General features: G+C 37.8%; 1 protein-coding gene across 1 annotated transcript in view; it reads right to left on the bottom strand.

Moving 5' to 3' along the window:
* Positions 1-8,436: 8,436 nt before the first annotated feature.
* The window catches only part of LOC124173130 (zinc finger and SCAN domain-containing protein 2-like), a 342,671-nt gene continuing 323,404 nt past the window's right edge, over positions 8,437-27,703 (bottom strand). Inside the window, exon 6 of the mRNA XM_046552638.1 lies at positions 8,437-9,306. Coding sequence (XP_046408594.1) covers positions 8,492-9,306 — 815 coding nt within the window. The 3' untranslated portion in view covers positions 8,437-8,491. The remainder of the gene's footprint in view (positions 9,307-27,703) is intronic.

The raw sequence follows: 27,703 nt of genomic DNA, 5'->3' as shown, positions 1-27,703 counted from the left end.
GAGTGGAACATATTCACTGATAGTAGAATTGCTGGTGAGGTTTTCATGGGTTTTCCATCTGGTGAAATGATTGTATGCCGACGTTTCGATGGCAGAGGAAGCCATTCAAACATCGGCCTACAAAGATCTCACCTATTGGGAAACCCGATAAGACTTTACCAGCATAATATGCGGGGAAAGAGTCGCCATTTTGAGAGGAGGCAGAGTCCGGCTTGCCATCAATTCTGTGCTCCCATCCAAACAAAGAAAAGACTTAGAGACTGAAGGTGAAATTTTGCGTAGCGAACTATTGCGGCCCTGTGTGAAAGCCACTAAGGCCGCCAAAATTCGACTTCAGACTGTCCTGAACTCCTCTTTCTGTTGAATTTCAGAATACGGATTCGCTCCACCCACTTGCTCTCCCTACTCCACCTTCTTATTCTCAGAATGCAATCCTGGACCAAGTGCTCGCCTTTATATTGCGTCTCCTTCCATCTGAATTATCTCCATCCTTGCATACATCATTTTTACCTGTCGTGAAAGAAATTTACCTCACAAGTACCGTAAATTGGTGTCATGGCTGTATGTCAAAAAACACCTAAGTAATAAATAAAAAGAACAATATCACAACGTGGAGGTTTTCGGGGTTACTAACGCGTAGTTTCATCTTTGCGGACGACAGTTTATCCGGCATTGTAGCAGGCTTCTTCAGGTCAATGAAGTGGAGATTCGTGGTATCGCTGTCTCTTATGCACCCCGTCGGAGGCCGGTGTCTTCTCATTGGCTGGTTCATGAGGCCCAGGTGGCTTCTCATTGGTCCCCACCTCCCGGCTCTGTCCTGTCTCTCCGGGTTTACTCTTGAGGACTTTTCTCCATGTGTTAGGGAGCTGGTATCCATTCTCCCCATTGAGGTTGTTTGGTGTCTTCATTTTCTCCATAGCTTCCCTAATGATCCGAGGGAAGAATCTCTTTTCATTGGCAATGACTTTCGCATTGTCATAGTCGGTATTGTGATTCGGTCCACTCCACGTATCCAATATCAAGCCAATTCAATGGAATAAACTTAACCACATTTTTATTCAATTCAAAAAATTAAATAGAATAAACATAAACAAAAAACACGCAAAAAAACTTTAGAGAAATTAATTTAGATTCTTTGAAAGGAAAAAAAAATAATAAATGATTGAACGGTAGAGGTACACGCTCAATCTCCATAAAATTCAATAATCAGGTACGCAAAGATTTTTATTTTGAATTGATTTATAGATTTAGATATGAAGTCAGGAATATCATTCCACGCCCTTATACATGAGTTAATGGTGGACAATAGGTACACAGTCGTTCTATATTGAGGAACTTTGAATCGTTTTCTGACTCCAATAGATCTATTTAATACATTGGTCAATATATGCTCTGCCACAGGTGCAATTGACTCGCTACACCCTACAATCGTTTCCTGCGGGGGCTTTACCTTTGGCTTTGCTCTCCACTTGGTTGACCTTAAGAAGCCTGCTACAATGCCAGCGAAACTGTCGTCCCCAGAGATGAAACTATGCGGTAGTGACCCCGAAAACCTCCACATTGTGATCTTGTTCTTTTTATTTATTTATTTAAGAAACTTTTCACATACAGACACGATACCAATTTACAGCAAAAAAATTTTTACAATTACATGAATAAGACACAATACAATAACAATATAAAAGCTAACAAGGCATTAACCAGCAGAGAAAGGAAAACATTCAATTGGCGGACGGATGGGATGGAACTTGTGAGGTGAATTTGTTTGTACGGCAGGTAAAAAGGATCGATGTATGGATGGAGGGAATTCATATGGGAGGAGAGGTGATATTAAGTGGAGCGCTTGGTCTAGGATTGCATTATGGAGGAGGTCTCTCGGAGGGAACAGACACGAGGAGTCTTACGCTGTATCTCGGAGGGGGAGTTTGTACCTGTGCTCTGACAATTAAACGTGTGGAACCAGACTTGTCATCTCATTCTGCCTTCTACGAACCTAGCCCTTCCTATACGCTTAGTGCTAACAAAAGGCAAATATTTTATTTTATGAAGTCTTCTGTGTTCAAACAAATTAATCACTTGCGCATTTAGCTAAATGTAAAGTAATTGCCGGAAATGAACTTAAAGTTTAAATCTTTTATGGAATCCTACCTCAAGCGTTAGCTGCTCAAAAAATGCATTCTTCCTATTTTTCATGAATGCTCTTAATTGTCACACTAAATGCTGCAATAGTTATAATACTACGGGAGATGCAAATTTATCTCTTCGGCACATGCCTCACCCAGTGCACGTGATGACTGAACACAATACTATACTCTTTTTATGCTTATTTTACAATCAGTAAACTTGAAATCGGAATATTGGTAAAAGATAAACTATTTTTATCATGAAAACGAAAGTTTTTTAAAATAGTGTTTAACCATCTGCATTAATATCGTACCTGTTTCTGCGTTCACTACGTCCTGTCTCCAGCAAGCGTCGATCCAAATTCTCCAAATCTTTGGGAAAACAAAACAACATCACACTTCCTTTGCATATGTGATAGCTATTGATGCAGCCAGAAACCGAGCAAAAAGACATCGCAGTTCCTTGGGTGCAATTTCCTATAGACAAAAGTTGTTCGCCACAAGATCCAGTAGTCTTCCCAAGATGCACCTTCGAAATGGAATCCGGTTGACCGCACGCGACCGTCGGCATGCGCAATGCCTAACCTATTTTAGTACTGCCATGCAGAATACGTACTCATACGGAAAGGGGGCAAGGGGGGAAAGTAGGGGAAAGTTAATTTGGTGGTCAAGAAAGCCCACATCGAGAGCCTAACTCCGGTCTTAGTTGGTTGGCGTGGATCATTCAGTGTTCATTTCTGAGTGAAATACCTCCATTTTTTGATAATGTTTTCTTGAAAACCGTAATGTTAAAAAACCCGAAAATCCGATGCAACATGCGGAAAAATTCCTTTCGGGGTGTCTTAAATTGTCTCAATACCGCGACATTGAAACAGATTTTCTAATGAGGGATTCATTTTTTGCGTAAATTAAGTCCTGAAATACGGAACAAAAGATGGGCATAAACCATTGTCCGTGAATGGGGAATACAATACGTCAACCGGTTTGTTTTATTTATATAAATCGATGCAAAATACTACTTTTTTCGAAAATATAAAGAAGAATTGACAAAAATTTGAAAAATTACCGTAAAATTCAACATTTGAGTGCGAAATGTACTTCGAAAGCATTGATGTTTTTACAACAATAAAGTCCTTGAAATGACTACCTTAATCTACGCAACCAAGATTCTGAGTACGTAGTGAAGATAACTTTGTCGCATTTCAAAACTGCCCCAAAAATACGATTTAAGCTACAAGGAAAATAGAATAATTATTATTTAACCTCATTCTTGTGAATATTTGAGAGTTCTGTTTCTATTAACTGGCTTACTATTTCTTTAACCGCTTATGCATTTCAAATGCTTATTTTAAAGAATTTTCGCTTTCTTGACCAAACGAATCAGACTGAACCTTCCCATGTTGTGTTGGCGCGTAGAAGGCAGTTGAAAAAAAAATAAAGACGTCTATAAATGACATGGAGTCATTAAACAAGAGTTGCAACCATATGTAAAGGACTTACACATGAATCTTCTCAGTACACAGCAGTTACAATACGAATTATGACGTCTTAAAATCCTGCTGAATCGTTCAAAAGGAGTTCCAAACGTGTAAAAACAGTGCCTTACGAATACTCTCCGCAAAAAGGAGTTAAAAAGGTGATTACAAATGAGTTTATGTCTTCATATTGTCAATTTTTGGTATAAATAAGTCGAAATTGAGTTCTACAGCATTTCCATGAGAGATTTTGGTGTTTCATAGGGTTCCAAAGAAGTTGGAAAGTGAAAATAATTCCCTGAGAAACCATGCTTGGCAATATATTGTTTTCAAGAAGACGTATTTCATAATCATTTGTACAAATAATTGCATGGTGATTGTGGTGCACGCATTTAAACTAAATCCCAAACTGAATCTTTGGTATTTCCTTAAAACAACGAATAAAAGTATATGAAACAGTATTTGCTGCTTCAAATGTAAAATAAAATGATGCGCAAACAGATAAGTTATTTTATACGTGAAATTTCAAACCCCTTCCCCGGATTTGATGACTTCAAACATCAAGCAATATTATGCTCTTTTGAAGTATATTATCTGTAATTTTATCAAAAATATCGTATAAAAATTATTTTGTGATTGATTCAGTACTTTAATGGGTTATCTCGGACAATGAAAGTCTTCCAACGGTTTACAATGTAAATCTACTTACCTGTGAAAGTGAGTTTTAAAACGTGAGATTTTATTTCTGAGAACTAGGGAGTCACATCGGAAATTTTAGGAAAGCGAGAAATTATTCTTTTAAAAAGAATTCAACGCGACTGATTTCTTGCGAACCATTCTCCTCTGTCTTCCACATTCTTTCTCAATGAAATATAGATCTCCCCTTTGTGTAGCTACACAAACATGTACTCCACCTCCTCAACACCTGATCCTTTTTTTCTGGAAACAAACCCTTGCCTATCCCAACCTCGCAATAAAAACGGCGCACAGTGGTCCGGATTGCGAAAAAGTAGGACAAAAAAATCAGATTTTTTCGAATTGTTTTTAAAATTGCACCACATGTTTTTTGGCGTACTCATTCCAGTTCTACAGTTATTTTTACGATTACACCATTAGTATAGAAAATTTGAGAAATTAAAATTAAAAAACTCTAATATTAACAATGACAGCATAAACAACCCTTAGTTATTATTAAACATGGTAATGAAATGGAATTCTCTAAAAAGTATGATTTAATGACAATTAAAATTACAAAATACCCAAAAACGGCTAAAATTAATGTTGTTGGGTGTAGACTGACTTACGTTGAAGAGATGTGATCTTCAGACTTCTTGAGATACTGCTATTTGGACCAAAACGTATTATTTAAATAAGATTTTGAGCAGTGATGGGGTGAAAGTTATCTCATACATTTTCCTTTGAGCACTTTTAATGCCTTATATTCTTTAAAATTAATAAATTCCAATGTCTTCTCCTCCTGAATCCCTCCCCTCCCTCTCCTCTTCGCATTCGCTCTCTGAGTTCAGGTGATCTTCCGGAGATTACTCAATACGTGGACTGAAAATATGAGGACCCCAAGTGAGGATCAGCCTTCGGAGAATATCACCATTCGGGTAAAGTCGAAATATTTTTCTTGCGGGATTCTCGGGCTATTTCCTTCCACTAATTCACGATTCCCAGGCCGCCTCCGGCAGTTACTCAATTGGGAGAAGAGCCAACTCGATCACATCTGTACCATATATTGTGACCTCTCGACACGGGTGTGATTGGGGTGTGATTGGGGTGTGATTGGGGGTGGGAGTGATAGGGGGTGGACAAGGAAAGGGGAAGGGATTTTTCTTTTTTCGGGAGAGAGAGGATACGGGGTGCGCTAGAATTGGAAGGAACGTATGACTGATCTCTTGGTTATAGGTGCGCTTGAAAGAACGAGAGCTTTCTATAAATCCTTCGTTTGGCACAAATTTAATGAAAACAGCAGATAATCGTGAATACATAACCATACATTAGATTGCCGCTTCCTTGCGGGCATCTGCGAGAATCGACTGAATATCACATCATAAGAAAACTGAGCAAACACAAGTGAAACAATTAATTCTCGCCCGATTGATTTCATCACTTCATCTTGCACCATCTGATTACAAATTTAAATGACAATATAATCAAAAGACAAACATACCCTGTCCTTACAAACTTGTAAACTCATACGCACTCGCACACCGGAGGGGAAAGGGGGAATCGGACAATAAACAATAAAGATCGGAGGGGGGAGGGGGAAACGGCTCTTCTGCACTGATTGGGGGAACAATTTTGGGATGGTTTAGTTTGGGGTTCGTAGACGACACTGGTCCGGAATCTTCTTAACTTGGGGAGGGGGTAAATGTCTTAGTTGTTGGTTTGGCGCAAGGGCAGTAGTACTTATCAGATCCTGGTCGCGTCAACGCCGAGGGCTGAGTTTCTGCTTTTTGCGGCTCCGGGTGTGGGCTTTTGCTTTCCGCCGTCTCCTTGATGGGGTAACGCGGGACAGCTTTCCTTTGGCGGCGGAAAATTACCGGTCAGTCTCCTTTCTCCTGTCGCGCTTCAATTACGCCTGTTCACCCACGCCACGTCCCGATAAACCTCCTCCGGCAACGTGTCTCGCCAGCAACACTTAAAAAAAAACCAGGCCGACTTCCTCCTTTAGTTTGGCAATCTTACGCCCAGCGTGACCGCGTGACCCGACTCGTTCTCCTTTCGGCGGCCTAAATCGCAGGGTTTTTATCCCCAAAAGCCGGAGTGGTGTACCTGGGGTGGGGGCAGTGGGAGGGCCCGTAAATGGATGCTCTCTCGATTCATATAACCATGGTGGAGAGGGGGGGATGTCTTCGTTCACTTTACAAATTGGGGACTCAGGAAAGCGGGAATTGAAGGTGGGCGCGGGGGAGGAAAAAATGAATCACGCTCGCATCGTTCGCTCGCACTCAAAAACAATCCACACACACACACACACAAAAATAAACCTGCGCTTGACCATGAGGTAATGTTCTCCCTCTCTCAAAGCGTTCATTCAACCCGTAATGTCACCGACCAAACGGCGACGGTTACGGTTCCTTTACTATGAATTGTGGGAGTCATGGTAGCGTCTTTAACCAGATACGCTTCTGTGTCATGCCATGCCTGTCTTAACCTCATTTTTATGGCAAAAGACAACTCTGCAGGGGAATGTCCTTTAAGATGGTTTCTTTCCCTTAGCATTTAGATTTAGCGGGTAGTGTCATCGGTGAATTGTTTGCTTAGACTATCCTTAGTGTCATTGAAGTCAGCAGTTAAAAAAAGTTATCACAAACGCCCAGGGAACACTATATTACCGTCAGAGTACAAGGATAATGCAAATCTGAGGTGTTTAGAAGGTTGCGAAAGACAACATCACGGATATCAATAATTTCATTCAACCAAGTTTCATTCTTCTCTAATAAAAGAGGTTTATCGCGAAAAAGTTCGCCATCTTCTGTCATCGGAATAAAAAAATTCATAGTCACCAAGTAGCGAGTTTAATTTTTTCCTCCTCCTCTGCGATTAACTGAAACCAAATCTCTTGAAATTCGTTCGATTTAATTTTCCGTGGGTCCATGTTTTTCCCTTTTACACATATAGGATTTACCCTTTTAAATATACACTGTCCCAAGGGTCGTGTGTCATTTTTCACTTGTAATTTTAGTAACTTTGCATTGAGAAATATTCATGAAAATTGACACTCTTATGGGGAGAGGTCTTCAGTTTTGTTGAATGCAAGCAACATTTTTGTCCAGATTACTCTTCCGAATGAAACACTCGCGGCAAATGCTACATCCGCAAATGCGGTTTATCCCCCGAATGCGTACGAATATGTCTAAGTTGCTATTACTCGAGAAAGACTTTTCACACTCATTGCATGAAAAGGGCTTCTTCTTCTCTCCCGTATGTGTTCGCGTGTGACTTTTGAGATTACTCTTCCGAGTGAAAGATTTCTTGCAGATTCTGCACGAGTGGGGTTTCTCTGCGGTGTGCGTATAAACATGTCTAACTAAGTCACTCTTCGACAAGAAAGACTTTTCACACTAGTTGCAAGTAAACAGTTTCTCTCCCGTGTGCGTGCGTACATGTCTAACTAAGTTGCTCTTAATCGAGAAAGACTTTTCACACTGGTTGCAAGAAAAAGATCTTTCTCCTGTGTGGGTACGTACGTGAGCGTAGAGATTTTCTTTCCTAGAGAAGGACTTACTGCACAGGTTGCAAATAAAAGGCTTCTCTCCGGTATGTGTTCGCAAGTGACTGTCGAGATGACCTCTATGAGTGAAAGACTTGCGGCAAATGCCACAATAATACGGTTTATCCCCCGTATGCGTACGAATATGTCTAACTAAGTCGCTCTTAATCGGGAAGGACTTTTCACACTCATTGCATGAAAAAGACCTCTCTCCCGTGTGTATTCGCAAGTGACTTTTGAGATTACTCTTCCGAGTGAAAGATTTCTTGCAGATTCTGCACGAGTGGGGTTTATCCCCCGTGTGAATACGTACATGTCTCACTAAGTTGCTCTTAATCGAGAAAGACTTTTCACACACGTAGCATGAAAAAGGTCTTTCTCCTGTGTGAGTACGTACGTGAGCGTAGAGATTGTCTTTCCTAGAGAAGGACTTGCTGCACAACTTACATATAAAAGGCGTTTCTACTGCGTGTGTCAGTACGTGACTCTTGAAATGACCTCTATGAGTGAAAGACTTGCTGCAAGTGCCACAAGAATACGTTTTTCCTCCTGCGTGTGTAAGTATGTGTACGGTGAGGTCCCTTTTCTGAGTGAAGGACTCAGTGCACTCGCTGCATGAATATGGTCTCTCTCCCTTTCTCGGACCCACGTAATTTCGTACATTTCTAATGCTAGTTGACTCTGAAGATAAACGCTGTGAAGTTGATTTCTCTCCTACTGTGAAACTTCTCGTCAATCGTCTTGTTTTTCTCATCCCCTTTTCCTCCACTGGTTTCCTTGATGAGCACATTTTCTTTTCGCATAGGCTCTAGTCTTTTCCTATCCAGCCCACTTAAAGCCTTTGAGATGGTAGGCTCGCAAGAACTGCTGTGTCCGCTTGATGGAAGTGCTTCCAGAGACACATCTACGATTGATGATTCTGCTGCAGCATCAAAATTACGAGCAACAAAATGAATTTTCATGTGTTTCATTAGCTCCATCTTGCTGTTGAACATATCTCTGCAGTTAAAACAATTATATGAATCTTCGTTTGAACTGTAACTACTCCATGGATTTTCGATCAAGCAATTAAGTACCTCGTTGTTGCCTCCCATGATGGTCTCACAGCCACTTCTGTCATTTCTACTTATTCTGATAAACCTAAGGTTATGCGAGGTATTTGGTGCATCACAACCACTTCTCTCCCCAACAACAGCCATTGCGGGTCCAACTCTGCTGCTTTTAAGTGATTCAATGTCTTTGGTATTACATTGTCTGTCATCAGGAATTGAGCAACTTGATATCTTATCAGAGTCAAAAGCACCACATTTTCCCAAGTCTTCGTCTATCAGATTTTTCTCTATCTCTTCATGGGATGATCCAGCCTCGGAATCAATTTGTGTCACCAAAGGAGTGGGACCAATGCATTCATTAATTGAATGATTCCTTAGATTTCCTTCTGCAAGCAGATATGAAGTGGATGTTGTTTGCTCGGCAGCCAGGACCCCTAGAAGAAAATTTCAAACAGCAACTAACACAGTCAAACATGAAATTTAATACTACAATATCTTCTATATAAAAACCATTGAATGGACGGAAAAATGCACAAACAGGTGGTAAAATTGCTGCCCAAAGTGGACTTGAACTTCGAGACTCGATGTAAATGAATGGAGGGGAAAAGAAAACATATCATAAAAATGACGAGGGCAACAGGGGTGTAGTAGAAAAAAATACGAAATCACGGGTTAAAATGATACGTATACAAATAATTAAGCACACACATACGCATCACACATATAACTTCCAATTGCAGAAAAAGAATAAAATTAGACCCCTTTCAGAATTGGTCCTTTAAAAAGGGAAAAATATGTTTCTTTTTAATCGAATATTTAATGATCGGTGAATATTTTCTAAATTAAAAAGGTTCCTAACAATGGCAATCACAATTAATTTTGTGGTACTGCAGATGAGTATCTAGGAAAATTATTTTAATTTCTTCCTGGATCAGTTCTCATAGAGGTAATAAAAAATTTAAAGATAAAAGCAATGAATAAACAGCCAAATGAAACTCCCTTGAGTGAAATATACCCAACAGTCATGAGATAAGCAATGGTTTGGAGCGGAGCAAGTATGGCACGCAAGCCTGAGCTCTTATTTGTGCTGAGATAGTAGCATTTCCACTCTTTTTCAGTATATGCAGTTTAATCATTTCCCAAGCTTTCTTCTGCGGAAAACCACTTCTTATAACTTTAGAAGATATTTAATGAACCTTTAAAATGCCATGGGTAATGGAAGCAGAAATTTTCAATAATTAGTAAAAAAATGACCGACGGCTGCCATCTTGTATTAAGTCCTGCAGTATAGTTTTTGCACAGAATTGGACGTCCACTACATCAACGTCAATTTTAGTATTTATAGTATTTTAGTAAGCGTATCAGATTTATTTTGGCTTTCCCTTTCAGCAGCAATGGCATAATCATAAACCATTTTATAAAGAATAAGGACTAATTTATTATTTTGGGTCAGTATGACATTATCGTCAATTCTTCTGTGAACTAAAGAGAGATAAATCCCCTGCTTTGCTTTTGCAAGGGAATATTTCTCTCCAAATTCACCTCTTATTTCTTTTTTTTGCACCAACGTAGGTCTTCTTCTTTCAGCAATTATTTTGGCTAAGGGAACAATAGATTTTTCTTCCCTGCTGTTCATTATATACATTGATTAACTCTGCTCCCGCATTAGCAGTAAAATAGGTTTATTTGCTGACGACCCTGTCATCTATCGCGGAATTAGTGATCACTCTGACTATGAAATTCTATCATTGGACTGAAACAACGTTAATTTGTGGAGCCAAGAGATGGCACTCGAACTTAATCTGAGCAAATGCATGACGGTAAATTTCTTGTGGAATTTGTACAACTATAACCCTGTTCATGCAGTGGATGGTGTTAACATAGTGGCAACATACGAAGTGCCCTACCTGGGAGTTACGATAACCTCGAACCTATTGTGGGGAACACACATAAGAAATACTTGTGGCATAGCCCTGAAGAAATTAGGATTTGTCAAGCGTATTGTGGGAAGATTTTCAGATGAGATAGTTAAATATAGGTGCTATTTTGCACTCATCCGACCGCACCTCGATAATGCAACGAGCGTATGGGATCCAGCAAAGAAAGACAGAGGCCCGTATCGTCAGTCGCTTCTTTAGCCATCCTTCATCTTCCTCGGCTCCTAAAGGATAGATTTCAGTTCGAGAGACGTCCGAAGGTCTTCTTCAGCGCACTTTGCTGGTAAAGGACTCCTCGCCAGCGTAGGTTGGTCTGACCCAACCTTCACATCCACTTCACAACCATTTCATCACTTTAAAGATTTTTAAACGGGCCTTACATAAAAGATAGGTTAGTATAAATGATTTTGTTTTTATTATTTGTGATGGCGACAACGTTTTAATTTTGTTTACGTTCATTTTTCTGTTTATTTCTGCTTTACATTGCAATGTTATCCGTAAGCCGGTGCATCAAAGGCAATGATTGAACAGCGTATTATCATGGATATTAAAGCTGTAAGGAGATGTTTGTGTATTTCGACACATAAAAACCTTAATTAGAGGTATTCCTGAGGCATAATCATTCGCGATCATGCTGAATGACATGTGATAAAAGTAGTCATACTAGACTCAATCCATCACCCAGCACGTTAAAATCATCTCTACATCGATATAAAAAGCCTACAAATAAAGTTTTCTTGCGCATCTGCACTAGAAATGGATATGGAGTAACTACGTAATGCAATTGTGTGCATCAAGTATTCCTCTTAAGCTTAGAAAGGGAAAGTTTAGTCACATCTTATTCACATTTCAACGCAAAGGTTGATTATTTACATTAATAAAATATTATTGCCTTTGTGTGAGACATCTTCACTGTAACCGAGTTAGCCCAGTGGTTAGCGCCCGTCGCTACCATGCGGAGGGCCCACGTTCAATTCTACTTGATGGTGAATTTTTCTTTAGCTTTTTTTTGTATTTCTTTAGCATAAACTTACGTTTAACTATTAATTTTATGATTTTAAATCAGAATAGTGTTTTCTGGATTGAAAATCTTTCACGCGCACTGTGCACGCTACGTCGGTTTTATTATCTTTTGATTTTGATAGTTTTTATCGAACTGCTGTGCCCATTTCGGTATCAATTACCAAACCAGTTTGATATAATTTATCAAACTGGTTTGGTAATTGTTACTAAATTTTTCAATGAGCCATATGACGACCGAAAAGTTTGATAAATTTCATCAGAATTCGATCGTTCTAACTAAACCTTTTTTCCGCGTACGATTACATATCTCGGCAATACTTGAGGAATTGCCAAAATCCAGTGGAATTTTATTCGGAAAGGGAATGATGGCTTTAAAATAAAACAACACGTTGGCAAACAACTTTTTGCATTATATTACCTACACCCCAGGAATTATTTAATCATCATGTTGGCTTACGTTAATGCTGGATTGTTTAGGTGTACGTTTCGACTACTAAAGACTATAGTTGATATTTACTAATCATCTAACTGAGGAAACTTGTTGCTTTTTTCCCACGCCTCGGTCTGTTGTATATTTGAAGTATGAATTATCTATGAATTTTCGGTGAATTTAATTTGATTCCAATGCAAACTGTCACTGCGTCCGTTTTCTTATTTTCTTGAATATCCCTATGTTTGATTACCAAATTAAACAGAAAAACTCTTTCCGCGTTACCCATTCGCTCCATTTTGGCATATTTTGTGACCCATGTGACGCTAGGTGAGTTATGCTTTGTCTTTGTTTGACTGGATGAACGGATCTCAGAACCGGACATTCCATGAGCGACGAAAATGATCCAAAAGACCAGCTTAAGTCGGAAGATAAAGAAGAGCTTCACTGAGGATCGTCTCTCGAACGTAATCGCGTCCTTCGCGAAGGAGGCCGCCGAAGGAATCCTAAGTGAAGACGAGATCTGAAGGAGCGACTGACGATATGGGCCTTAATCAGCGAGCTGAAAAAAATACTAAGTAAGGCTGTGTGGTTCGCCAAAAACCGCTACCTTTGTACAGAAAGCATTACCCAGATGTTATGTGAATTGGACTGGGAGCCACTGGAGACTCGAAGGCTGCATGCTAGGCTTAAATTTCTTGAACAGTTGAGAATGGATTTCTTTAAAAGCGACACGGAGGACAAAATACTTGAGCCCCACTATATTTCCAGGTCCGATAGAAGCGATAAATTAAAAGAGTTGTTTTGCGGAACGGGTAGACATGAGAATTCATTTTTCCCCCGAGCCGTAAAGGATTTTAATAAACGCTAGTCCTAATTCCCATAGAGCATCTCCTTTTTATGTAAGAACAGCGGAAGTCCTAACACCCCCTACCACACGCCTTTCAGGGTATTATACAGATTGAATGTAGAATTATTCGATTGATATCAAGAATTTGGCTGTTTCTTCGCCATACTGATTTCATATCTGGAGCATACCTCTAAATTAAATATTATGTCAACCATATTTTCTCCTCCAAGGAAAAATGCGATGGTGGTTGGCGTAACATGGTGAAACTCCTTCATGATGCACAAAGGTTAAGAAAAGACTTAGCTGTTTCACAAAATAAAATCTATTTACTACCGGTTTCGATACAAACCGGTCGCAAATACATTTTATTTTGTGAAACAGCTAAGTCTTTTCTTAACCTTTGTGCATCCTCCAAGGAAGCTTCAGGCTTAATTGTCAGTAAAAACTAACAAAGCACCATTGCTAATCCCAGGGACATAAGGGTGAATAGGAATGCACTCATTTAAAAGATTTTCGCTTATTTTCCCACGCATTCTGAATGGTCAAAAAGCAAAGCTAATTTTCGCCCACATTTGACCAAGTTCCATGTTAACATTTTCAATGAACCCTGAAATTTACTTTTCATACTCAATTCTCAAACAAAATGCTCCATTCTGGCTTTTTGGGTATATAATTTTGAGGATTCGCACCGCTTTTCACCGGCATTTCTGGAAAAAAGGTGTGTGGCTACTACGAGTAATTTTTTTTCATTCAATAAACTAGTCTCCAAGCTTGGTTGAAGCAAGGCAGCATTCTTTTTATTCATTTAATATGACTCTTTAACTGTCATAAATGCCAAATAGAGAAAATAAAGAAAAAATTCTTAGCCATTGGTCAATTACATACTCAACAATTTCAGTGAAACAAAAATATTTTGTTACGGAAGACCATTAAAAACGATTCAAATGACTACAAAAAAGTAAGTAAATATAAAACTTCTCCCCTATCCAATTACCACTTAAAATAAAGACAACAGGAAATATGAATGGATGACTAATTCAGGTTCTTCATCCTTCAGAATTGGTCACAATAAGGCCAATTTCAGAAGAGAGCACTTTCCACATTCCTACATTCTCCGCATGGAACAAGGAAATCCAGAGTTTTCTCATCTGAAAGCGGTCTGAGTTTCACGACCAGTTGACGCTATTGATGCTGCAGTGCCTGGCCGGTTAGAAATGGGCACAGTGGAGAACACCGCATGATTTTACTGGTATGAAGGCATCGGTTGGGACATTAGATTATATTAAAGCACAGCACCGTGCCATCTGAAAGTGACCTAAGCCTTACTTGTATGCAACTAATTGAGGCCCTTAAAAGCACTCATCCATGGCTTCCATTGTGGACTTATGGGACCCTGTCAAATTTTCAATAATTGCTCTAGTCACAGTAAAAGTTCGCTAAATAAAAGCATTTACTTGTATATCCTCCACATTAACATCAATCCCTCCAAGTATAGAGTTATTTGCAACCTGTAAGAGTACTCACCAAATGCAGACTCATGGGCAGTAGCTGAACTCTCAAATGGGTCCCCATCCTCACTTAAAGTAGGCTGGAAGTAATCATCAAGATATAAATCATGCATGAAAAGAGATTCAGGACTTTTTTTTGAAAGGATTGATTTAAACTTTTTTTATTATATCAAAATTTGGAATTCCACATAAATTTTTTCCTTACAAAATAAAAATATTTTCAACACTTCAGGAAATTAATTATTATTCCATTTTTTTCAACATGTAAACAGTCTTTGATTTATGTTCCGCCTGCATTGTAATATTATCTTCATTAGATAGCTCTGCAATAGATGCAATTTAGTTCATGTGATACCATGTAATAATTAAGGTTTCTTTGGCAATGAATGAACTGAAATAACATAATGGAAACTAGGCATCTGAATGAAAAAATGGGATAAAATCTGACACTGCATTGCAGAAAAAGATTTCCACATAGAAAACTACGAGGGGCGTTTTTAAAGTAACTACCATTTTGACATAAAAAAACAAGAAGTAAATTTTTTTCAAAAATAATTTATTCACTTGAAAGGCCACACTTTACTTTTCTACATAATTCCCAATGCTATTGAGGCATTTATCGTATCTTGGGACCAGCTTTTGCATGCCATTGTTAAACACGCTTACCGCCTGATTAGACAATTACTGCTTCACGGTCGTTTTCACTTCATCATCATCGCAATGGTGCTGATCCGCCAGATGTTTCTTCAAGTACATAAACAAATGTTTGCTCGGCACTAGAACGGGACTGTATGGAGGGAGGTTTAATTGTTCCCAGCCAAAAGAAGTGATAAGGTCTTGAGTTTGATTGGCTCTGTGAGGACGGGCATTATCATGGAGCAAAACGACACATGTACTCAGTATGCCACGCCTTTTGTTTTGAACAGTGCATTGCATTTTTTGTACAGTAGCACAGTACACTGCTGCATTTATTGCGTCGTTGCAGGTCAAAAAATCGACTAGCAACACAGCCTTTATGGCAGGACAGTGCCATTCCGATGATGACGAAGTGAAAACGACCGTAAAGCAGTGGTTTTCTAGTCGGGCGGCAAGCTTCTTTGATGATGGCATACAAAAGCTGGTCCCAAGATACGATAAATGCCTCAATAATAATGGGAATTATGTAGAAATGTGGAGTAAAGTATGGCCTTACAAGTGAATAAATTAATTTTGAAAAAAAATATTACTTGTTGTTTTTTATGTCAAAACGGTATTTACTTTAAAAACACCCCTCGTAAAATTTTCAGTGAAAATCATGGAGATAATGATGAACAGCTGACATTTGTAAAATGAAAAGTAGAAACAAATTTTGAAAAGTGCTACATGTAAATATCAAACCTAGGACATTAACACCGGGCTACCACTCCTACTTGAAGAAAGACCATTTCTATGGGATTATATTAGGTATATAAATGTTGAACTGCATTCCACTTTTAAAACCATTGGTTATATAACCTAATATGGGAGGAGATTTGTGGACAGCTCCCAATGAACTACAACACTACAGAGTTTGATTGAAATGTGAGACCTAATTTTCTAAATGAGCAATGAATTATCAGTCCTGGGATTTCATGTTGTAAAATAAACATTTTCATGAGGCATGATTTATTGGTCACAGGATAGTTTATAGTAAAATAAATATCATATTGATATTTGCTTCATCGGTACCAAGATTTAACATAGAAAAAATATAAGGCAAGGAAACTACAACAATTAAATACAAAATAAAGAGGAAAATATGACTTACTTTCAGATAAGAATATGTACTTGTTCCAGTTATAAGTAACTTTGAATCAAATAGGTTACAATGTCTGTAAATACTTGTGCCTCAGCCTAAATAAGATGAAAGGAATTTGAAGAAGGGTCACTATACTTCCAATAAACAGTACCACTGGAAATCCACACACTTGCGTTGCAGGAGTTCGGCTCTTTGTTACTCACCACAGGGAAAAAAGTTGAGCTTGGTCACTTGTAAAGCTAGAGCTTTAGATCATTTGCACCTCACCCCCTTGCAATGAAGGCAAGCAAGTAGTCCACTTGTTGAGGTACCAATAAAAGTAGCATAAACATGCCAAACACTTAGCTCGTGGCCAATACATGCCAACTTCCCTATGTGTGCTATTAAATGCCAACCATGTGCAGGTTAATAACAAGCATCTATGTGAGGCATTTGACACCAAAATAATGGGTAGCTTCTGACAATCACAGGTAATTTATGTCATCATGTGAAAAAGAGCAAACACATGAAACACTATGGGCCACCAAGGAGCCCCACGTCCCCACTGGAGGGCCAATAAGGTTTAGTTTATCCGTCCCAGGATTTTATAAGGCAAGAAAACTACAATACAAATGTACAACATGAAAAGAAAAAAAAACACTTTTTTTTAGATAAGAAAACTTCTTCGAGTAATTAGCAACTTTCTATCAAATGGGTTACCTTTAAAGCTGTGTAAAAATCTAAATGTCCTAGCGTTTTCCTTGATTAACATTTCTGCCCACAATCTCCTATAACAATTCATCAAATTCAATAGCAATAATTCTATACATACATGGTCATTCTCCTCAGGAGATGGTTCCTCCTTTGCCCCGACCAGCGTCCAGTCCAGGTCTGCCACCATGGCTCCCCTGCCCTGAGCTTCCACCTTTTCGCCTTGGGAAGCAGTTAAGGTATTGGGCTGCAACATAAACCCCAATCATCATCATTAATGATTGATAGACAGAAATATTAAAACAAAACTTTTGAGAATTCATCACGCGAATAAAATTAAAGTTAGTTTCAAATGGATATATTCTTCATACTACCAGCAAGCTGCCTTAAGGTAATTAATGTTAGGACTTTATAATAATTTTTTTAAAATACCACTTTACTATATAACTATTACTTCTTATTTTGATCGCAAAATCCATGCAAAACCCACCTGATGATCCACAGGCCTACCGTTTCTGGAGATGCAGAACTCCACATAAAATCTTATTCGCAACAGTAACTTATTTTACGAAAGAACTTTGCATGAGAATCCAGAGCTCATAGGTAATAACGTACATTCATGGAAAATAACTAGGGTCAATAATGGAGGATAAATTTAGTGTACATTTTGGTTTGTAATTCAGTTTAGAGACATCAAACCTTTTGACTAATAAATTAAACTTACTCAGACAAGATATAACAGAAGGCCATTCTGAGTTAACAAAAAAGAGAAATCTGTAGATAAACTCCTTATAGAACAAAGCTTGCGTAGCTTCAATGGGAAAATATGAAGGTTCATTTACTCTGCATGGACAACTGATAAGTAGGGATGGGAAAATTTCGCCATCATGAATTTTGCGGATTTAGACACAAAGTGTCCTGGTAGAGGTAAGACGTTACAATATACCCCAAAGTGACTGGGGATATGACTTTTGAACTCACGAAATGTTGCAAATTGTGTCCCAAAATACGAATTTTTATTTTTTTGGGGAAAATTATGAAACTATAATTTCAAACACAGGAAAAAGCATTACATTACACAGAATGATTTCAATTCGATTAAAATTAACACAAGTGCGAGTATTCCTTAGGTATGTGGACGAGTGCAGTTCCTAAGAGCATAACTAATGTTACGATACAATCCCGGGAGGATGGCATCGCGTGTTTTCGATTTGCTGCAATACGAGGCAATATATGGCAATCTCCCATCCTTACTCTGAGGGAATGACCATCTATTTGCTCTGTGAGTTGAACAACAGAAGAGCAATGTATGCAATTTTTTCTTATCAACATCACAAATGGAATATTATATTAGTAGAGGAATCTGAAGCATGCCCCTAGAACTGTTGTCACTCCGTGAGCATTAAAATCAGATTTCAGTGGTAAATCCAGAGTAGAACCGTCCGCTAGACCGGCGCTAGCCTGATGAATGCAACCATGGACTGCACATGCCTGAATATCTGGTGTTTGGATCTCTACCTTTTAGCTATGTCTGTCAAATAACTGATTTTTCAGCGGCAATTGTTTAATATTGCTGCTGGTGTCTCAGACATTCTAGTTATTTTGACTAGTTATTGCAATGCAGAATGAAAAATTAAGCAAAAGGGACAGGGCTTTTCAGTATCAAAAGGATGGATTATACTGTATCGATAAAAGTATGGTAATTTTCCAATTCTGCAATTGTCAGGTAGCTTGGGAATGGAAAGAATTGATTGAAAAACATTGGAAATCTTCGAAGCATCTAACTGCTGCAAAATTTGGTAAGTATGGATATTCTTTAAAGTTAAAAACATCAATCTCTATCTGCATCAACTGCTGCCATGAAAAACCAAATTGATCATCATTTTGGAAAGTGGGTAGTATGAAACTTTCTCAAAGCTGACATTCTTCTCTACAGATTGGAAAATGAGCACATGAAGTCATTTTTGAATGACAGGAATAGAAGGATCAACAACTTTCCTATTTCCACATGGTTATTTATTGAGACCGACCATGGTTTTGTTGCAGCGTAAAATTATCAAGGTTGCTGAAATGAAACCATGGTTGGTCTCAAAGAATTACCATGTGAAAATAGCAAAATTCTTGATCCTTCTATTCCTGCGATTATGGATTTCCACAAAGTTACACCCGCTACTGTTAATTATTTTTGAATGAATTCATTGAGGGCAATTATACGAGAACAGCAGCTTTTTGTAAATTAACCCATTTACGGCCAACGTTGCGAAAACGCAACATTACTGAGATATGCAAAAGAAAATTTTCAATTGAATTTTATCCATGTATAATTCGCTTTTTTCGATAAAAATAAGTTTAAACTGATTTTTAGTAAGATTATCATGACATTTAATAAGTATTTCGATATTTATAAAAATACTCAAAATGTGTCAATTTTCGAGTCTCCTGTTAACCAAGATAAATAATTTTTCTTAAGAGTAACTACTCCCTTTATTGAGTTTTTATTCGTCCATGTGGACGTAGAAATTTCAATTAATAGATATTAAAGCATATATTTCGTCAGGGAGTCAACATTAAGCAAAAATCAGATCCGGAAAATAATGTTGCGTCTTCGCAACGTTGGCGGAATCCGGTATCTATAGGAAGCTATGCAACCCGCATTACCACATATTTCCGTCTCATAGGATAATGCCGTTTTTACTGTCAGATATAATCCTACGACTTTTTATGCCATCGTATTTGACTGATATCGTCATATTTGATACTTAAAATTCTTAGATATTATATTTCCATTAAGATGCTGCATTATTTTACCTAAATCCAGATGGGCTTGAAAGAAACGAGTCAAAGTGAATACTTCTACTGCAGATAACGTGTTTTCCAGTTTTTAATTGACATTTTTATCACAAAAGATTAAATTACAACAAATAATGACTATTTATGAATTACATGAAAGCATTTCGGGTGCAATGGAACACAAAACTTTGTACATTCAAGCCGAATTAGTCCTTCCTTACTTCACGATTCAGCGATATCACCGAATTTCACAACAAGATTTTGGGTGAAAGAAGACGATAAGGCGTAGATTTGGTTCGGAAATGACTGAACCAAAACATTTAGATTAATAAAAAGTAATCTACACTTTACAGACAATTCCTGTTTGGACAAAAATTACAGATTTGTAAATTATGACCTCAATTTGAGTACTTGAGTTAAAAATTATTACAATTCGGAATATTTGCACATAAATTTTGAAATAATGAGCAAATGGTACCTTAATTTGGTCACTACTGTGCATAAATGTTCTTTTAAAACAAGTCTTTTAGATTTTGCTTTTAACTTTGGGGCTTATGTTATTAAGACGGTTTTAGGGTTAAACCAGGCGATAGAAAATTACGTCCATCGAAATTTAGGCTTGGAAGCAAGTGTTATTCTGGAATTTCTCAAGGTTATCCCTAATCCCTCGAATCATCGTATGTTTTTCGATAACTTCATTTCATCTTGAAGACTATTTATAGTTTTGAAAGAAAAACGATTATTTGTCACTGGAGCCATCAATGAAAATACAACGTAGGAATGCCTGATAGAATATAATAAAACCATCGACGTGAAACCGAGAGGAACATGAAAACAGCATTTGATAAAGCCGAAGATCTTAGTATTGTTGGATGGAATGATATCTAGATTGTCCCTGTAGACAGCAATACAAGTTTTTCGCTTCCATTGGGCACAGGGAAAAGTTTCAGCAGAAAAAAGAAAATACTATTTCACATGCAATTCTATGTGAATAAAAGAAAACACTATTCGTGTTATTGGGGAGTATAGCAAATACATGGGAGGTGTGGGCCGACTTGATAATGCAAATTACCGAACTAGAATTTAGGGGAAAAAAGGTCCTAGCTTATCAATTTACTGGACAGCGTTTGCACTAACGCCATGAGATTGTACAGGTTCTGCAACGGAAATAAATTTCACTGGTAGACTTCAAATCGTATCTAGCAGGGACGCATCTAAAAAGTGAAGTGAATCAGTCAGTAGATGACGTACCCCTATACAATTCGCGTCCTTAAACATAGAAAAAGTTAGGCCATGTAATTCATCGCGGATTCGTGAAGCATGAAAGGAGGAATTTGGCCATAGAGTTAAAAAAAATCAGTAGTTGCCGAAACAGTGTAAAAGCCAAACCATGTATGAATGTAGGAAATTTTATGTTCCATTGAACCCAAAATGCTTGAGTATTTCATAACAAGCCATTAATAGTTGTGATTCAATCTGCAATGATAAAATTAAAGTCAATGAAATATGTGAAATACATGCTCTTCTGAGAAAATTTTTTCGCTTTGACTTATTTCTTTCAAACCATAGAGCATGTCTATTTTATAGTAGATTTAGGCCAAATAACTATAACATCTCATTGGAAACATAATATCTAACGATTTTATTTATCCAATATGACGATATTTGTCATACACGTGTCATAAAAAGGTATTGGATTATATCCGACAGTAAAAACAGCACATACCTGTGAGACGGCAATGTATTGTAATGCGGGTTGCATAACTGCATACATGTACCTGATTCGGCCAACGTTGCGAAAACCCAACATTTTTTACCATAAGCAAATTTTTTTGAAGGCCCATATTTTCAATTTACCTTATTTAGCATGTCATTAGGTAAAATGATAAGAAAAAATTATATATTTTCAAGTATTTCTTTACTCGGCCGGTAATGGGTTAAGTCAAAGCATTCTAATCTTTTCCATAGTCATAGGAAAACTAACATTTTATTTACCGCTGTGAATAATTTAACCTCGCTACTGGTGCTGGAGAAATTACCTACACTTGCCAACTTAGGGACAAATATATTCCTGATCTAAAATACAACACGAAGACTCAACTGAAGGACAAGTAGGTAATAGTTTTTTGTGATAAAACATTGGAAAAGAGAGAAGAAAATGTTTTCGTGATCTTGCAAAAAATTATTGAACTTCTTGATAGTGCATTAGCCATTGTAGTTGGTAATGTGTGTACTTGGAAACTGCTAATTCAAAAACATGTTCAAGAGCAATTTTAGACACACTGAAGAAATATGAAATACCACTCGATAATGTAACAGCATTAGTGTCCGACTCTGCTCGCTACATGACAAAATGTTTTCATGCAATGGAGGATTTGTTGTCAGACAAATGTTCTGATAATTCAGTGCTGTGCCCATAAACTTAATTTAGTACTGCATACTCTTAGGAAACATCTGCATATTTTGCATCGAGCAGTATCCAAAGTGAAGATGGCATTCCTTAACACACGAAAAAGGAAGCACCTTTATAGAAAACATATTTGAATACAGCCTACCCCTAACCAGCAAGTGCCACTATTTCCTCAGCCATTTTTAACCAGGTGGAGCTCCATGTATGAATCAGTGGCATATCTTGCAACACAAGCAAAGGATATTGTAGGGTTTATGTTCAGTGAGGACATAACAAGTGACAATGCTCGAGTTGATTTTCTCAGTAGTATTTCAGAAGAAGACTCGTAAGCTATCCAAATACAGGCTATGTTTATCACAGTATATGGCAAACACATAGTTGAAATGATCACATTTCTGGAAGGACACTCACAGCCCCCTGTAAATATTCTAGATGGGCAGCTTAGGGGAATTCAGCAAGCACTTGAACTCGTTGCATGAGGGAGTTATGGGAGCAATGTTATTAAACTGCAAGAGGATTGTGGAAGGAGAATCAGTAGGGGCAAAATGAGTGCAGTCCTGTCCAGTGCAGCTTCCCATGCTGTAACCAAGCTACTGGAGTAACGAGCTAATGATCCCACCCCACAGTTTTGTAAGTATATCAATGTATTTGACCCAGCTAATTAGTACAAATGATTATCACTGAAGAACTTGAGCAGAAAATTAAGAGAATAAGTTTGTGCTCCAAACTGGAAGATATTGATGTAATGTGATGCTACAAAGAACTGAAATCTTTTGTGACGAATCCTGTAACTGGAAAGCTAAAGGTAGATGTTACAGCAGTATTTCTAGGGATGTCACTAACATTTCCAACATTTAGTGAAGCTGTGTTGAAATCGATTTGGATTTCTTGAGTAAATGTCGACTGTGAACGGTTCTTTTCTACATAAACAAGAGTGTTGGGTGATAGGCGTCATTATTTAGCTCAAGAGAAACTAGAACTTTTTATTGAAGTATACTTTAAATGTTGAAACAAATAAATTCTAGTAGATCATGTAGTGTAAGTATGCAAAATGTTGAGTGGCATTGACTCTCAGTTATCCTGGTGGCTTGATTTGACTCTACAATGTTACTTATGTTGTTCTAGATCCAGTGGAATTTGTAAAAGAAGTAATTTAGATTGAAATTTACATACTAGAAACAATTAATGCTTACTAACCACACTGAACAGCATGCAATTTTTATACATGTCACATTCCCCATTTCACTACCGACACGTATTATAGCTTACTTTTCAACTTAGATCGACTTTCCTGGTTCCGCCACTGAGGTGATTGTCTGCAGTCATAACACAGCTATAATGGAAGTGTCTCATAACCGAGATATATTTGGTTAAACTGTGGTACTGACCCTTCTCTAGGTTTGAAATAAAAACTTATATAAGTATACATTGGAACTTGTAATTTTTTGAGAAAACACCAAAATGTCTACTTGAAAGAACCAAATTTCCAATTTCAAAGTAGTGCTTTTCTCCCTCTCAAACCAACAAAAAATTCCTATCCCTCCTTATAAGCGGTGTTTTCTTGAGGTATTTTTACATCCTTGAACAAAATAAAAATTTGCAATACAATTTAAGTAGAACATAATTAGTTTTCCCGGAAATAACTGAACCATTTACAACTTATTTGCTCAAAAGGTATAAGACAGTGCTTTTAAACGTGTGAAGTTGTTTCAGGTGGAAAAGGAATATATCCATGATAAAATATAAAAAGCAAATGATAACGTCACCACTTTAAAGTATGAATCAACTACTTACCATGGCTTCAATAATATGAGATTTTCATGTTTCATAACCTTACAAACAGACTTATATGCTAAGCTACACAAAGCAGAGTAACCAGTTCATTGAAAAGCCACAGAAAGTCTAGCAACCAGTGATGGATGAAGCAAGAAAGAAATAGACATTGGAATAGTGAAGGCACAGGGAGCATTCTACAAAACAGAATGATCTACTCACAGCTGAGAATACAAATACAGAGGTAAGGAAACAATGCATCAGATGCTAAGTACGGAACATATTTATAAATGGTTGCTTCAAAATTTAGAGCTGCACAACAGTAAAGAGATAACCGTGAGTTTAAACTTCCATGCAATATTGCTTTGATGATCTCTATTTTCAAAGCAACGGACCTCTTTCATTTCCTCTTCAAGGTTAATGGTTTTTCTTGATAACTTATTGATTTTTCTACACCCATTCCTATTTTTGGCCATTGTTCTCTTGGTTTTCCCTCTGTATGGCTCTATCAAAACCACCTACTACTGCACTGTATTCCTGTGACACAAAGGGCCTACCACTGCTGGGAAGGAATGATGCCAATGTGTTTGAAACTAAAGAAGACCCTTTATGTGCTGATACTATTCATACACAACTCGGCCACTACTCCATTTCTCCCGCGTGAATACCGATGACCACGAAGGCTTTAGCATAGATCCTCTACCTGGAAGTAAATCGCCTGATATTCTATGATGGCAAAAATTACATCTCATACCGTATTGCTTAAAAAAAACTCATTTACACTAGCTCCACGCATAATTAATGATCTAAATTAACTATTGTCATTCTGTTAAGGCGAGGAGATAAATTACTTCGGTAGGCCGACAATCTAGACCCAATGACAAGTAATGCTTTTGTCCATTGCACAGCTATGGATTTCAATTAATATTTAAACAAAGAAGATTTGAGGCAAGCAATAACATTAAAATGCGTAAAATGATAGCACTTTTATGTGTAATGAGCTCAAGTTCATGTGTTGTCATGAGAGCGATAAAGTTTTTTGATTAGGCTACACTGCATTTCGATGTTTCCCCAAGGAACGAACTTGCACTGCATCAAAATTGCGCTATAGGAGGCATGGGTGTACATCCATCTACATCGTGCGGAAAAAATTAAGGAAACCATGGCATGGGGAAAAAGCCGACCTTGTGCAACCTGCATCACATGTCTATCCCGCTGTGCAGTTGACAGGAGGGGGAAAACCATAGCTGCACAGGGGGATGATTTTGAGTTTTACATGGTCAGCATTGAAAGTGTTAACATCACTAAAAATTGACATCTTTTGGCTATCAACCTGCATCGCCGATGTACAACACTCAATTCAAAAATGATAAAGAAGATCTAACATGTCCCTCGTCCCCACAGTGAATTACTCTTCACATTCATCATAAAATCCAAATCAGCAACAATTTGATTCCCCTGAACATCAATCACCATAAGGAATTCGAGTTATGTGGATGAATCTCGCTAGCAGCTACATCATGATGTCACGGTCAATCTGTTTCACTGTACCTAAGTCGATAGTACTCAGTTTAACTCTCAATTCCTACTATCCCCCCTTACACTCCATGGTAAACTGAAGTGAAACTGTGTTTGTATGATCACATAACAAATGACTGCTTAGTGCCGAGATGACAGAGAGCCTACTAGCTCAGTGAGCAAAGTTGAGCAGCCAGTTTGGCAAAATACACCAAATCAGTTCATTACATTTAATTAAAATGATTCAAACATGAAAGCTGTTCTGTAGTTGTTCATGAGAGAACAGGCAAGGCAACATGCAATACATTTCTGCTGAGAGGCATAAATTAATGATTCATAAAAGAATGACATTGTGCCGTAGAAAAATTAAATTACACTTTGCAAAAGTACACTCACCAGGTCATCAGTGGCCAATGGGTTGGAGGCATCACTTGAGATTCCAGCAGCATGTGACGTGTCGAGAACAGGAGAGTTCCCTTCACTCAGAGGGTCTTCACTCTCGTCTTTCACATGAAACTAGAAGAGAATAATGGGCGTCACTCAATAAAGGCCAAACAATAATAACCTCGTTTGATAATGAAAAGTCCTCATTTAATTGAGACCACTCCAACTGGCCAAAATACTCATGAGATCTTGCGACTCACAGGAAAAACTCTAGAATATTAATGTCCAAATAGGGAGGGTAGAGCTACGCCACTAACATCACATGGTTAGAATGAGAGTATTGGCCACTTACAGTAAGGGCACAACAGTGGGAACGATACATCGAGGTTCCACTGTACACTGAATTGCCTTCATCATTTCTTCACCTAGGCTTATCAAAAGGATTCACAATAGTTTATGCTGGTTCCTCTATTGAAATAATGGAGGATGATGGCTTGAACGAATAGAGGGCAATCATGAGAGACAGCCTTGTAATAGCCACCACTAATGGCTTGAACAGAGATTTGACAAGGGTATCCAAAATTACACTCCACTGGATAAGAGACATTTCTGTCAACAGATTATCAATGCTGTACAACTGCTATTGACTTGCATGAAAAAACATTTGTGTGGTTCCACTTCCTGCCTCATGTGTCACTACTAGAAAGAACATCTGAAGATTTCATTATGCCAGTGACTTCCCACAAAATACTTAAAGTTATAACAGACACACCCCCACTCCTCACAACCGAGAAATTTGTAAAACTGAAGGTGATTAGACTCAGTTTTCACTGTGAGTGAGATAATAACTTACCAACTTATCGTCTCCGGGCAATAAGCAGTCTGGCACAGGAATGTATACTTCAGTCATTTGGGCTGAGCATGTGAACCCTGAAGTGTTTTCTATCACATCTTGAATGCAGTCCTTAGTCTCCACACAAGGCTCCAACTCATCAACATCTGCCCCTCCTCCTTCAAAACTCTGAGGAAAAAGTAACAGGGATAAACCTTTATCTCTTTACAGCACATATATGGGATACTCTAAGCATTACGAAGAAGAATGTTACACATATTACCTCTGTTATCATATAAAAATAGTCTAGTCTCCGCATGCCTGTTAATCAAATACTGAAAAGCTACAGCGCAAACTGAAAAAAAAAATTAACAGGAAGATCCCTGATATTCCAAGTACACAGTGTCTTTTCTAGATATTTTGGGGACCATGGAAGCTGCCTCTTCAAAGCAAAACACACGACAGAAAATGGAGATTATTCAGATGTATCATTTTTCCATTTTTTTCACATCATGAGAAATAAAATGAGAGACTGAAGATTCAATTTTTTTAAGTAAAGAAAATGAAGCAATCAAGTTTCTTATTCTTGCACTCAATTTGCTTCTGCATTTATCATTTTTGTAGTAGTAGCTGTAAAAAGGGCAAAATCACTAGTTATTGTTTTCTCAACATTAGAATCATGGAATAAACAAGTGGAGCATGTTTTCAATGTATTTGTCATGTTCTCTTACTTCTTGTTAATACTCAAATATAAACTCTGGAAGAGAATACAGGGTGAAATATTTATGCAGAAAGAGAACAGACCTCAATATCATCTTCTCTTCCAAAACTATTCCATGAAACATTTTTTTAAATTACCTTGTTATTATTATCCTTAAAACATGCAAAACCAAGTACAGAGCAATTATG

Source organism: Ischnura elegans (assembly GCF_921293095.1).
Source record: "Ischnura elegans chromosome 13 unlocalized genomic scaffold, ioIscEleg1.1 SUPER_13_unloc_4, whole genome shotgun sequence".
Lineage (NCBI taxonomy): Eukaryota > Metazoa > Arthropoda > Insecta > Odonata > Coenagrionidae > Ischnura > Ischnura elegans.
This window is presented reverse-complemented; position numbering and strand designations above follow the sequence as displayed.